We start from the raw sequence: 14,914 nt of genomic DNA on the forward strand, positions 1-14,914 counted from the left end.
TTCTTGAGGACAACTTCTTCAAACTCCCCCTGCCGCCCCCGCTTGCAAATTGCTAGAGTGGTCTTTCTTCAGGATAAGCTCTGTCCTCGGATTCTGTAGACATTAAATCTCCCAAGTGGTGGGTGGATGCACCTTGTCTTTAGTGCACCTGTGACCGGCATACAAATGGGTGTACAACACTAAGGCATTAAGCAGTGCACAGCATACAGCAGGTGAAACCCAGTCGATAGCAGTGTGCAATAGCAGCTTGGGCAGTAGTACCTGTATTAGAATTGTTACAAATGTATCCCACTCAATGTTGCCCCCCCAGCTGTTTTTGGACTACAGTTCCCATAATCCCCAGCCACAGTGGCCAATTGCCAGGGATTATGGGAGCTGTAGGCTGAGATCTGCAGGAGGACGGAAGTTGTTATAATATTTATATCCCACTCTTTTATATAACATTTATATCCCACTCTTCCTCCAAGGAGCCCAGAGCAGTGAACTACATACTTAGTTTCTCCTCACAACAATCCTGTGAAGTAGGTTAGGCTGAGCCAACCCTGTGAAGTAGGTTAGGCTGAGCAAGAAGTGACTGGCCCAGAGTCACCCAGCAAGTCTCATGGCTGAATGAGGATTTGAACTCGGGTCTCCTCGGTCCTAGTCCAGCACTCTAAACACTACACCACACTAAGAATACTCTTTGAACTACAGCATTAGAATACTCTTTGAACTACAGACAGGTGCGAGACCCACAGTTGCCTTGACCCACAGTTGCTGCATCTCCTGAAGGGAAGCAGGCTAAAAAGCAGAAGCATAGATGTGCCTGGGGAATTTCCAGTCTGAAACTCTGGAGATCTACCAACGGTCACTGCACAATACTGAGCTAAATAGACTAAATTAACAGCCTTTCAATGAACCATTTGTTAAGGGGTTTGAGGAGAAAGAAACATTAAAGCCCTCACACAGGAGAGCATGCTCTGGTGGTAAAGAAGTTCAGCCCAATAAATTATTTGGAGATAGTAGGTTGAGTAAAAAAACAAATATTTATTAAGAAACTAAACATCACATACTGAGAGAGACATTGAACAATATACCCAAACAGGCACTAGGCTTCAACAACAACTGAACAGTTCTAACTGACCAAGAGAGACCTATTAACATAACTCTTCATGCCTCTTGTGGCCAGAAGGGGTTACTGCGGTGCTAAGAGCAATGCTTTAGAATTCTCTTTTCTATACTCCTTCTCATTGCTTGAGCACCGATCAACTCCCATCATCTCTCGCAATGCAAGAAAATAATATCTTGTCAATGGCTTTGTGAGTACATCTGCTAATATCTTCTCCGTGGGGCAATATTTCAACTCCACTACTACTACTACGGATATTTATATACGGCTCTTCAACCAAAGTTCTCCAAGTGGTTTACATAGAAAAAACAAACACATAAATAAGATGGTCCCCCGACCCCAAAGGGCTCACAATCTAAAAAGAAACATAAAGTAAACACCAGTGACAGCCACTGGAGGGATGCTGTGCTGGGGGTGGATGGGCCAGTTGCTCTCCCCATGCTAAATATAAGAGAATCACCTCTTTAACAGGTGTCTTTTTGCTCAGTTAGCAGGGGCTATTAGACCCTTTACTTGTACGTCACGTACACAATGGTATTTTGTGTCAATATGCTTTATTCTGGATGTTGTCTTCTCCATATGTGAAAGCGAAATACAACTTTGATTCTCCCCAAACAATTCAGTTGGTTTCAGTTTGTCAGCACCAAAGTCTTGCAACAATGTGTGTATCCATGCCTGAGTGGCTGACACATATTCCACTCCCGTAGAGGAAAGAACATCAGTATTTTGCTTTTGATTGCACCAACTAATCGCTCCACCTTTATAAAAGAACAGGATTGTGGATTTACGATATGTGGATTGTGGATTTACGATATGTTCTGTCTTCTGCCCAGTCTGCATCCACATAATCTACTAGTCTAGGATTACTGTTTGCTGGCAATCTTTGTTTTGGATCAGCTGTACCTTTAAGGTACCTACCCAGGCTTTTAACTGCAATCCAGTCATTTTTTTGTGGGTGTACTCACTTTCCTGCTTAGAATTCCCACAGTTTAATCAATGTCTAGTCTTGTTACTATGGTGAGATATAAAAGTTTCTCAATTACTTTCCTATATTGCCCATTGTCTGGATGAAGCTCGTTGTTTGCGTTTTGCTTCAAGAAGTTAACTTCCATTGGAGTGCTGACCTCCTGGCATCTGTGAGACCCAGGTAAAGGTAAAGTGTGCCGTCAAGTTGGTGTTGACTCCTGGTGACCACAAAGCCCTGTGGTTGTCTTTGGTAGAATACAGGAGGGGTTTGCCACTGCCTCTTCCTGCGCAGTATGAGACGATCCCTTTCAGCATCTTCCTACATCGCTGCTGCCCAATATAGGTGTTTCCTTTAGTCTGGGAAACATACCAGTGGGGATTTGAACCAGCAACCTCAGGCTTGGTAGTCAAGCCATTAGGTGGCTCGTGAGACCCAGACATTCTAAAAAATCTTTTATCTTTTATTTCTGATGAAGAAGATAACCTCCATCTTGTTCTCTTTCTCTTTGTATTCCAAGGTAATAGGAAATGTTCCCCAGTTGCTTTACTTCTATTTGTTTGTTTAAATGCTTTACAGTTTCATCAATTTATTTTCTGTTTTGACAACAAATAATCAAATAATCAACATATGTTAGTATATAAGTCCATCTATCGTTTCTAAACCTTTAATCTAGACAAGAGTCAGCTTTTCCTTGAATAAACCCATGAGGCTGTACACACAATGCATGTGTAGAGCCTGGGAGGGTTCTGCAGGAGAGCGGACTTAAATTGGCTAAATTGACAGGGGGCATTACTGGGCACATGGAGTTTAATGGAGCATGGTACAATACTAATTTTGCATTATTTTCACTGGGGTTTGGGGGCCATTTTTTAATCTCCCCACCCCCGTGTAGGAACCTAACCCCACAATTCCCATAGTTGCAATGACTTGTTACTCGTGGTTTCATTACTCGTGGTTGTAGGCAAGAAACAGAACCCCCACGAGTAACAAAGTGTGCTCATTATGCCTCTAGTGGCCAGAAGAGGTTACTGTGGTGCTAAGAGCAATGCTTTAGAATTAACTTCTAACACCATTACTAGGAACATAAGCAGCTGCCATATACTGAGTCAGACCATTGGTCTGTCTAGCTCAGTATTGTCTACACAGTCTGGCAGCAACTTCTTCAAGACTGCAGGCAGGAGTATCTCTCAGCCCTATCTTGGAGATGCCGGGAAGGAACTTGGAACCTTCTGCATGCAAGTATTCTTCCCAGAGCGGCCCCATCCCCTAAGGGGAATATCAACACGTTGCTTACCTGTAACTTTAGTTCTTCCAGTGGTCCTCTGTGCTCTTACACCCTTGGGCCTTACAGTGCTCACACGTAGTCTCCCATTCCAACTCAACCAGCTTAGCAAAGGGGACAATTAATACTTGCTACCACAAGACCAGCTCTCCTCCTTTCAGTGTAAAACTTCAGTGTGTTTTATGTTTTGCATTTTCTAATGTGTTTTACTTTGCTGGAAGCCTCCTTGAATATCTCTACAGAAATGTGGGGTAGAAATTAAATAAGCTATTTCATTCAGTGAGCCCAGTGCCAAAACCCAAGTCCTTATCTGTTGTTTATCTGTATGCCTCATCCTATCCTGCCCTGCTCTTCTGTTGAAGTGATATGGTCTACTTCCTTGTTTATTTGAATCCTGCTAATGGTGTACAGTCTAACTGGTGATTGTGCTTATAAAGCAGAAAGTCCCTCTATTCTGAGTTCTTGTGTTCAGGGGAGGCCAAAGATCTGTCCTTTTAAAAATTATGTTGGGGAAATAGGAAATAACCAGCTAAGCATAATTATTGCTGCTTTGACAGACTCACAACAAAGCAGAAAGGGATACATAAACCATATATGGTCCTGATCGCTATGTGATCCAGTGATGTCTGGGTTAGGAGAATTGTACATTTGTGCTGCTTCACTCTGCTGAAGCTGCTTGACAGAACAGCCCAGTTTCCTTCCTGATGGATGCTCTTTTGCCTATTTGGTTTGGTGTTGTACATAGTTCTAATTCCTCAGCATCCTATGGCAGCTCTGTTGCAGTAAGCGACGTTGGATTGTTTGTGCTTGTTGTTTGAAGCAAGACACTCATGACCCACGTAGACATTTTTGCACAGAATTCAGCAACTGTAACAAAACAAAACTCATTGTTCTGGTAGTCTGGGCGAGGTCTGGAACCTACCTGTGAAAATGGCATGTTTCTGTCTTTCATGGTTTGGTCTGGGAGTTTCATGTTAGTTGGTAACTCAGTCAGTGAGGCTGTTCTCATGTGAGAACTGCAGGGATCTGCATAGATCCCAGCGGTGCTGAGGCACTAAACCCAGCGTGAAGCCTGGCTCTTAGCAAACACATCCTTAACCCATCTCTTGGGATCGCGTGTCAATGCAATGCTGCTTGCTTAGAGTCTGTGTTCCCTGGGGGAATCCCCCAGTGCACTGCACTCAGCACGCTGTGGGATTCTTGGAAACCGGGACGAGATTTGGCTTCTGCTCTCAGCAGTGCCGGTCATGTGGGTGTGCGGCTTGCTCACCGCTGCTCAGAGTGATTGTCTGGGGGAAGGTAGGTTGAACCCTGGTGTCCCTCCCACCCATTAATGTGCACAGTCATATGAATAGCCCCAGTGAGTGAGGCCCAAGCAACTATATGTATATATGTGTGTATATGTATGTAATTTTTTATATATATATATCTTATTATTTATTTTATTTATCAGATTTGTACACCGCCACAAACTTTCATCTTTGGGCAGTTAACAATAACATAAAAACAAGTTAAAAACATACACAAAAACTTAAAACAATGTCGATAATTTAAAACCAAACACAGATTAAAATCTAAAAGTTTTAAAAACTGAAAAAGTGAAGAGATGGCTGAAGAGGTCGGTTTTCAAATGCTTTTTAAAAATTGTCAGATAATAAAAAATATTTGCACTGTATCACGTACCCTCTAGAAATTCAAATAGTGTAAGAGCAGCAATTAAACATTAAAAATAAAGAGGAGGAAATTGTGGTCTCAACAGAAGAAAAGATGTATACTTACTCAGAACTAAATCCCACAAAGTTCAAAATTTCCCCAGGAAAGCATGCATAGGATTGCAGCCAAGTTATTTTGGACTGGGCAGGAGGGATGAGGGACAATTCAGTACAATTTAAGGAAGTTATTTATTCAGAAAACAAGGAGACACTGACATTCAAATCACAGTTTATTCCACAGGAGTCTTGACAGAAGTGGTGGTGATGAGGAATGCTGCAGAAGTTCAGTAAGCTTGAAATGTCTTAAACAAAACAATAACAAAATTAAATTAAGAACATTAAACTTCAGTGAGAGGGACAGGAGAGGAACTCAATTTCCTAGTGTTCCCCAGTGTTCTGCCTCTGGTGCAGAAAAGCAGGATGAGCTTGTGCAAGAACTGCGAGGTATAGGCCCTCAGCCATGACTCCCCATGCAGTTCATAACAAAAGTCCAAAGAAGCTTGCATGAAAAGGCCTCTGTCTGGAAATACCCAGACAGTGGCTGACATCCAGACTGCAATACTCTGGAATAATCCTACTGAAATTAAGTAGATATTTTGAGTAACTCCTGAGTAGTGATATTGAGTCACTTAGACCAGATGTCTGCCAGTGTGTTCAGGATGTTTCACAGAAAAGAAGGGAGGGGATGCATGAGTAAATCCTATATTTTCACACTACTAGGGGATAACACCAGAGGGTGCTAATGTCCAACATTTGCTAATGGCATCAGTTACTCTAGGAACATTTATTGATTGAGTTGTTTGTTTAGTAGTTTTAAAACAAGCTGGATCCAGTCTTCAACCAATTATCTGAAGGATCTTTAAAGAAATTATTCTTCAGGGTCCCACACAGGGACTAACTTCTGAGGTGCGTTTTAGATCCATTCCTCCTCACCTACTAAAGTGGATTGGAATGCAGAGATTCCCCCTGAATTCCAGAGCCATGAGAATGTGGTTTATGGAATTTATTGCAGGTAAAATATCTGAGTTGCACTTCCCTTGTTAAAACAGAAGTGAGGAAGAAGAAGCACATGTAACTAATTGGCATGGTTCACACAATCGTTACCAACATTGGCGTGATTGGGTGAATTTACACCAAGGCAGGAATCTCAGATTCATCTTGGGCCATAAACCACCTTGGCATGGGTTCACACAATCATGCTAATGTCAGTAACCCACATAAAACCTAGATTGGAATGAACCAGGCCTTTATAAATGTATGAAGCAGCACTGTTTCGACTCAGGTTCTTGATCCCTACACAGGAGAGTATTGTTAGATAGGAAACATTGATAAATAGGGAACACCTTTATACAAAGACGCTGTCTATGCTGTTCACATTAGGGCTGTTCACACAACCCTAAACAGGGATGAAGGAGCACCCAGCCCGGATAGGAGAGCCATGCATGCTCCCGATCAGTGGTCATGTGAAGTCAAAGACCAAAGGTGGTAGGAGGAGAGAGAGATCATGGGTAGCTGGCTAGGATGACTTTTTGTCCACCCTGGATAAAATGGAATGTGGGTTGGCCATGCCACTTCTACTCAGCTCCTGGATCCCACACAATCACTCTCCCCTCTTCCTACCTTGATCTTTGAATTCACACTAACGCTAATCAGGAGCATGCACGGCTCTTTTACCCTGACTGGGCACTCCTCTGACCTTGTCAAGGATAGTGTGAACAGCCCTGCTGTTTATATACTATTTCTATCTATTTCCTGTATTACAAAAAAGGGAGATGAAGGGAACTGCCCACTGTTGGGTGGTCTGTGCCAGTGTAAATAAAGGAAGGAGAAAGAAAGCTGCTTACAGATGAGAGAGAGGGATGGTCCTCCCATGGCATAAGACCCCAAGTGACAGCCTCAGTCCTGTCATCTAACATATCTTGCAATTGGGCTGGCCTCTACAATGCAAGCTTTAAACAGGGTGTCAGCTTTGTCTGCTCTACATTTCATTTCAAATGGGAAAATGCAATGTTTCCCCTGACACTGACACACACACACACACACACACACACACACACACACACACTTAAAGAACTAGAAGGCTGAACTGTTGGACTGGTTGGAAGATTTTGCTATTTTTCCTCAGGGGGATGGAATTTTTGAAATGGGAAGCTTGCATAGAAAACGTGGGAGTGGGATAGCCAAATGTCAGAGGGTAGAAGGGTCAGGATCAGGAAGGCGTGTGGACAGAACACAAAACAAAATACCTATCATCTGGCTGTTAAAAGAAATTAAAAAGAGAAAAGACAAAGACATTTTTCTTTCATTTTCTCTTGCTTATCTCTCCAAGCCATACTTTATTATGACCAAATTAACAATGACTTGGGAAACATGTGATTAGTTCTCCCAACCTCTTTTTATTGGTTAAAAGCAGCAGCAAGGCAACAGATTTGGATTGGAGCCAAAAGGTTGGGAATTTAAAAAACAAACAAACAAACTCCTTCCCCTCTGCACCATTTCCCTGATGGAAATCTCGCCCTTTCCAACACACACACACACACACACACCCCAAGAGAGAAAAAGCCAGGTACAGGTATCTCACTTTCTAACCCTCCACATCTACGCAGCTAATGCACAGCACTGAAGGCAGGGGAGAAACAGTGTAGGAAGAGAGAGTTAAACCCCATCCACCCAGCACTATGGCTCCAATCCACATTGTCTCCTGGCCACTTATAACCAAGGCAAAAGGCACTGAGGGGTCCAACCATAGACTCCCGTCCCATGTCACACCCAGTTTGGTCTTTAGTAGCACATAGGTAGTTGCCTTGTACTAAATCAGACCATTGGTCTGTTTAGCTCTGCTAGTAGCTCTACAAGGTTTCAGGCAGAAGTCTTCCAGGGATTGAACCTGGGACCTTTTGTATACAAAGCAGATGCTCTGCCACTGAGCTACAGCCTCATCCCCACAACCATCATCAGAGAGATGGAAAACCTTATCTTAGGCTTAGTAGTATTTAATAATCTGTTACAAGTGTTTTTGGACCAGCAAGTTACAAGTTTTGAAGTCACACTCTTCCTCAGCCTTGATGTGTGAAAGAAAGAAAAGCCAGGTCATTTGTGCCAGGGCATGACATTTTTAGCCTGACTATACAGATTAATCACATCTCCACTTCCCCCTTTTAAATGTTATTATTGTTAAATTCAACTTTTGGAGACTTCTTCAGTCCTAGCACAGAAGGGCTACAGTTCCAAGAAATGCCACAGGTGTGGTGGAGCAGCTGGATTAAGCCCCCCACCCACACATTATCCCAGGGTTTTCAAATGTGGATTCCCAGACATTGTCAGTCAGACTACAATGCCCATCCTTGTGGTTGGGGATGATGGGAGTTGTAGTGTAACAATATCTAGGGACCCACATTTGAAAACCCCTACACTCACTCTCCAGAGGTAGAACAGATGTGGTGGCTATCACAGGTAATGCATTTACCTGTGTAAGAGTTCCACACGCACCTTGTCATGTATTCATACGCTTACCATATAATTCCATCTGTCTCTTGAGTTAGCACATCAGCAATCAGTGTGCAGGCTGGTGCACTAATTCCACACACGAGTGAGTCAGCTGTTGTGGTGTTTTTACATGGCAGGGCTTGCAGAGAATGCTTACTTACATGGGCAAGTGTTTTACCCACAACTACCCGTTGTTATAATGAACCACAGAGTGAAGAGGAGTTCCAGATGCCTCCGCAAGGAAGCCACCTGAATGATCACTAGGGTGGCTGCCAAATCCCAGAAAGACATGATAATGCCATGCTGGGAGTTCCCTCAAACCCAAGGCACATGTGCTTCTCGGCATATGCAGAGTGCTTTCCCTCCACTGCTGACCTTTCAGGGAACCTACTACAGCCATGCCACTTTCTAGAAATATGGGTGAATGAGAGAAGGGTTTGCTAATTCTACCCACTTTAGCCTTGCTGGTTCTCACCACAGAAATTATATGCTGCTTCCTCTTCCCCAGTGTCCTGGTGCTTCCTTTTTGCTTGGTGCATGGTTCCCTAGAACTGAAAGAGATATTTATGTTATTTGAAACTTTTTTAAAAAGAAGCTTTAAACTTCCATACAGGCCTCACCTTCAGTTCCTTGATTTAAAACCCTCTGCACCCAGAGCAAAAGCAGTGGAAGTGCATAGGCATCAATGCAAGCATTCAGATAGAACAGAGCAGGGCAAGGGTTACAAGCTCCCTCCCTTTAATTGAAATGCTTTGACATAATTCTGTCCCGAACACCGCTCCCTCCCGCCAAGTTCTTTAGCTCACTAGAGAAGCCTGCTTTCTTCCTTATGGACTGTTGGAATAGAACTCTGTGGTTAAAAAAATAAATAAAACAGAAGCTGGGCTTTTGGAGGAGACGGTTAGGAAGAAGACAGCAGTGAAACAAAAGCTAGCGTACAGTGTATTATTTTAATTCTTTCTTGTTTATAAGTGGAAGCTATAAAGAACAAGCCTTTTTGAAACCTAGTCTCCCTGCTTTTTCTCAGTCCAAGTTATGTTCTCCAACTGGTAGAATTTTACACAGACATTAGTCTATCTCTATCCAAATTACATGGTTTGCGAAAGCAACTGGGAAAAGATATTTGAATTGGACAGTTAGAAGGAACAGCCAGTGTGTTCTTGGAGAAGTGTATACTTGGCCAGAAAATGAAAGAGATTGTTGAGTAGGCAAGGGCCTGGAGCTCAGTGGTAGAGCACATCATGCTTTGCAGGCAGAAAGTCCCAGGTTCAGTCCCTGGTATCACTAGGAAAATGGATATCAGGTAGCAGAGCTGAAAAAAAGTCTCTTATCTGAAACCTTGGAGAGCCACTGTCAGCTAGTGTAAACAATACTGGGCTAGATAAACCAATGGTCTGGCTCTGTGAAATGCCGCCTTATATGCAGCTGTAAGACCTTGTCTGTTTTGCATGTGAAGGAGTAAGGGTCCATTGGGGAGTTAATTGGAATGTGTTTTGGTCTTATAAACACATTGGCTTTAGACTGATGGAGGAAACCGCCTTTGCCTCCAGAAAGCTGTACAGCAGGCAGAAATTTGAAAGGCACAACCTTTCCCATTGCTGTATCTCCATGGCAGCCAAACTGCTTCACTGTTTGCATTTCCGCCTGTCATGCTGCCTTTGACAGGCAGAGTTCTGCCTCATTTCCCCTCCCCTTTCTGCTATTTAGTGTAGAGGCCAGGATAGGCATAAGTACACATAAATGAAGCAACTGCAAATTCTCTCCCCACCCCCGCCCCGCTTTTTAACCTCCCCTCCATTTCACTCCCCTTCCTGTGCTGTCTCTCGTGTGTCCATTCTTAGATTGCAAGCCACGCGATGTAAGGACCTGTCCGTTTCAAAGAGACCTGTAGGGACTCTTTGAAAGGCGCCATGTAGGTGGACAGCTCCATATAGATGATGATGATGATGCTTTCAAAGCACTGCAACAAAAAGGGAGCCAGCGCCTTTTAAAATCTACAGCTAAATTCAACTGGTGAAGCATTTCCCATCACTATGTTTCCATGCATCTGTTGAATTTCTGGAGATCAGGAATCTGTTAACAGCAAAGGAGTTCTGCGGAGGGGGCAGGAAAGAAAACAAACAAAACAACCAAACACCCCTGTCGGAGCGGTGGTGGGGGGACATCTTTGTCTAGTCTTTGGAATTCGAGGGCATGATTATTTCAAAGCAGTCTGTTGCGAAAAGGAAGCCTTTGACTGCCTGAATGAATGCGTGGATGAAGCGCGCCCGCCCGCACATTCACACACAGACAGCTCTCCAGTTGCCTTTTAACCACTCTTGCCTCGCATATGGGAACCGGAAGCCCCTGCTAGGGAAAAAGAGGGAGGAGGGGAACCCCACACGACGGAGACTGTGTAGCGCCTCGTCAGACTTCCAGCTTTCCGAATTCCCCTTCTACCCCGCCTCTAAGCTCGCTCTCTCTCGCGCGCCCCCCCCCCCTTCTCTGTCTGCCGTGCTGTTGCTTCAGGGCACGCACGCGCCCCAGCCCCGCCCGGCATCCCCCCCCTCCCGCTCCGCGAGCGCGCGCAAACGAGGAAGAGAGGAGGGCGGAGGCGGGCGAGGAGGCCCAGAGCGGCGTGTTGCTCGCCGCGCCCCTTTCCTCACAGTCGTTTCCAGCCGTTGCCTGGGCGGCTTCCTTCCTCCCTGCTCCCTCCCTCCCTCCGCTCGCTCTACACAGCCCCGCGGGCGGCAGTTTTCTAGGCATCAGGCAAGGGCCAACTCCCGGGACTCTCTTCCTCCGGCTCTTCCCGCCGCTCACACATACACACGCGCGCACCCCGCTGCGGCTACCATGAACCCCAGCTGCGCCCGCTGCAGCAAGATCGTCTACCCGACCGAGAAGGTGAACTGTCTCGACAAGGTGGGTGCCGTCCGTGACGGGGGAGTGTGTGTGTGTGTGGGGGGGAAGCAGCAGCAGAGGCGGCGGCCACCGCCGCCGCGAGGAGAACCGTTGGGCGAGGGAGCGTGGCGGGCCTGTGGGGCTGACGGGGTGGAACGGAAGGCGTGCTGGTGGGGGGGGGGCCGTGGTGGTTGGGGGTGGTGGTGGTGGGAAGTAGTGGGGACTGGGAGTGTGTGAAAGCGGGCAGGCTTAAGACAGAAGGGGGGGGGGTGTTTGCTGGTTGTCGGGGCAAAAGGCGGGGGGGGAGAGGGGCTTTTGTAGGAAAGGTAGGGGTGTGCGGGGGGGGGCGGGCGTGTGTGTGTGCGCGCGGTGGGGGGGGGGGTGCGTAGCTCTGTGTGTGTGTGTGTGCGGTGAAGGCGGGAGTGGCGCGACGCGGAGGAGAGACTTCCTGCGAAAGGCGGCCGAGGTGGCAGGAGAGGAATGCAGGCTCCGAAGTGAGGCTTTGCCGGAAGGAGAGCCCAAGGCGGCTGGAGAAAGGGGGAGAATGTGTTGGCAGCACAACGGGGAGGGAGGAGGGGGAGGCTGAATGCAAAGGGGGTGGGGAGGGGTTGCTGAGAAGGGGGAGTCAATGGGGACGGGGGGAGGGCAGGGCGTGGGGCTGGGGCAGATCCGTGAGAGGAGAGGCTGGGGAGAAGGCTGGAGCGTTTGGTAACAGCTGTCTGTAAAGGAACCCGGAAAGAGCAGTTGTTTTGAAAGATGGGGCGGGGGGCGGCAAGGCAGGCTTTGGGCGTGAATGACAGTTTCATAGTTGGCCCTGAAGAGAAGACGGTGTGGTTTTGGTGGGTGCGCCTAGGGTACAAGCAGTGCCAAGGAGGCAGGGTCGAAGGTGCATGGGAGGAAAAGAGAATCAAGGGTGGGGCACATCTCCTGTGGGGTAAGAGGATGGCAAGGAGTGTGATGTTGGTGGGAAATGGGGAGGAATAGGCCAGAGTGTGTCGCGGATGTGTTCACATCTGAGCTGTCATGGAGAGCACAGTGAGGAATGCAGTTTGGTGGGAGACTTCTAGGGAAGGCAGTGTGAAGAGGGAGAGGGGAAGACAGCTAGTCTGTGGTGGCAGTGCTGTTCTACCTGAAGTGGCCATGTTTAGGAAGCTTGAGGTAATGGGTTAATGTGTGGTTTTGAGGATAGTAAGGGGCATGTGTGAGTAACTAGCTCAAAGTTTTGGTACATAAGATTCCTGAAAGAATTATTTATTTATTTACATTTATATCCCGCTCTTCCTCCAAGGAGCCCAGAGCGGTGTTCTATATAGGTAAGTCTCTCCTCACAACAACCCTGTGAACGTTGGTGGAACCTGACCGCCAGTGGCCTGTGTGCGGCTGCGGCCCCGTTGACCCCACCCCCTGTGTCTGATGTCAGGTGCGGGGGCTAGCCATACCCCCGCATCTGACGTTGGTCGTGGGGGGGTATGGTCTGCTCCTGAACAGAGCCTTGAGGCTCCGTTCGGGATTTGGAGTTTAACTCCCAAAGGGGCCATGTGGCCCCTTTGGGAGCTAAACTAAGGCTGGCGCTGCTTTCGCAGCACCAGCCTTTTAACTCCTGAAGGGGTTGCACAGCCCCTTCAGGAGCTACTTAGGCTGGCACTGCGTTCGCAGCACCAGCCTTAGTTTAGCTCCCGAAGGTGCCGCGCGGCTGCTGCTCAGGAGCTAAACCTGCACCCCCGCGTCTGATGTCAGACATGGGGGGGGGTGTTGGGGCTGCAAGGCATGGTCCCTAATTGGGCATGGCCTGAGTTCTTTGAACCCGTTGGCCCAATTGTGGCTCCGCCCCTGCCTGTGAAGTAGGTTGGGTTGAGCGAGAAGTAACTGGCCCGGAGTCACCCAGCAAGTATCATGGCTGAATGGGGATTTGAACTCAGGTCTCCCCGGTCCTAGTCCAGCACTCTAACCACTACACGCACGCATGACAGAAAGAGCAGGGAGTAACTTGGAATCAGCTGATGACTTGAATCCCAACCCTGTGCATTTTAGAAAAATGTCTGTCCTTGGGGAACAGAAATGAGAAAGGAGATTGAAGGCAATGAACATTTGCTATCAACAGAGCAAATGGCAGGAGGAGATTTGTGCACTTGGGTTTGATATAAGGACCACTCTGCTGGATCAGGCGCATCTAGTCCAACAACCTGTTTCCCACAGTGGCCCTCTGGGAAGCTAGCAGGAAAGAGATAAAGCCTCTGGGAAGCAGGCCTCTGGGAAGCTAGTAGGAAAGAGATAAAGGTATGCCCTCTTTCCTTCTGTTGCTCCACTGCAGTTGGTATTTAGAGGTCTCCTGCCTCTGAGCCTGGAGGTAGCCATCAAGACAAGTAGCCATTTATAGATGTAGACCTGTCCTCCATGAATTTGTCTAAGCCCCTGTTAAAGCCATTCAAGCTAGCGGCCATCACAACATCCTGTGGCATATAATTCCATAGATTAATTATGTTCTGTGTGGGTGGAAATGTTTCTTTTTGTCTGTCCTAAATTTCATGCCAATCAGTTTTATGGGATGACCCCTGGTTCTAGTATGAGAGAGGGAGAAAAGGTTCTCTCTCCCCACACCATGCATAATTTTATAGACCTCTATCATGTCTCCCCTTAGTCACCTTTTTTCTAAAATAAAAGCCCCAGATCTGGCACCCTTCTAATCTCCCCCTCGCCCCCCGAATGGTGACTGCTAAGGCAAATCAAACTCTCCAATACTATTCCTAGAATGCCAAACAGGTTCGGAACCCCACGTTCAAACTGGTTTGAACGTGGGGGCGAGGACACCTTTAAGGATGGGGGAGGGTGCACTTACCACCACCCCACCACATTTCCCCCACTGGCGCTTCCTTGAAAACTGGACTGGCGGGGTGTACCTCCCTGCTGCCCCGTCCCCTCTTTGGTCCAGAAGTGACCGGAAGTAGTGTGCTCTGTGTGCGCATGTCAGTCAGTGCGGTGTGTGCGCGCACGTGCCCGTGTACGCACGCACACTACTTCTAATCACTTCTGGAATGAAGAGGGGATGGGGCAGCAGGGTTGCAGGCAGGAGTTGTTTGCCTGAGTGTTAGTTGCCCCTATATTTTGATAGTCATGCACTAGACTTCTCATTTCCTTCCAAATATCCTGGAGGTTGGTGCGAACACATGCTTTAGATTAGCCAAACTAACTGCTTTCCAAAGGACCTTAACTATAGATTAATTTATACGATTTGTTCCATTGTTTGGAGCTGATTCGAACCTTCAAGGCAAGTAATAACATCAGAAATTTAAAGATAGATAAACATAGGAAGCTGCCATGTATTGAGTTAGACCATTGATTCACCTAGCTCAGTATTGTCTACACAGTAGGGATGTGCATGGAACCGGTTTGGAGGCCCTTTATGGGCCTCTGAACCTGTTTGACGGCAGCGGAGGTGCCGCTTTAAGAGCGGGGAAGGGTGCACTTACTCCTCCTGTTGC

The 14,914-nt window shown here is 46.8% G+C and overlaps 1 protein-coding gene and 1 long non-coding RNA gene across 8 annotated transcripts in view; one reads left to right on the plus strand and one right to left on the minus strand.

The window, feature by feature from the left end:
* Positions 1 to 5,239: 5,239 nt before the first annotated feature.
* Positions 5,240 to 11,608, minus strand: LOC128328953 (uncharacterized). Of its 2 annotated transcripts, none has more exons than XR_008309466.1 (3): positions 11,387 to 11,608; positions 9,031 to 9,106; positions 5,240 to 5,371 (listed from the first exon to the last, which is right to left on the minus strand). It is a non-coding gene; the product is annotated as an uncharacterized LOC128328953 (long non-coding RNA). The 2 variants fall into 2 exon arrangements; XR_008309465.1 differs by having other exon boundaries at positions 11,373 to 11,608.
* LASP1 (LIM and SH3 protein 1) overlaps positions 10,789 to 14,914 on the plus strand; it is a 66,748-nt gene continuing 62,622 nt past the window's right edge. The window contains exons 1-2 of one of the 6 annotated variants that reach the window (XM_053259248.1): positions 11,826 to 11,929; positions 12,724 to 12,748. Coding sequence is in view for 1 of the 6 variants with exons in the window: in XM_053259242.1 (XP_053115217.1) it covers positions 11,388 to 11,456 (69 nt within the window). In the remaining 5 variants the exon portion in view is untranslated. Of the gene's footprint in view, positions 11,457 to 11,825; positions 11,930 to 12,111; positions 12,749 to 14,914 lie in introns of those variants that run through there. The other 5 variants (XM_053259243.1, XM_053259242.1, XM_053259247.1 and 2 more) reach the window with 5 other exon arrangements.

Source organism: Hemicordylus capensis, chromosome 6, assembly GCF_027244095.1.
Source record: "Hemicordylus capensis ecotype Gifberg chromosome 6, rHemCap1.1.pri, whole genome shotgun sequence".
NCBI classification, from domain to species: domain Eukaryota; kingdom Metazoa; phylum Chordata; class Lepidosauria; order Squamata; family Cordylidae; genus Hemicordylus; species Hemicordylus capensis.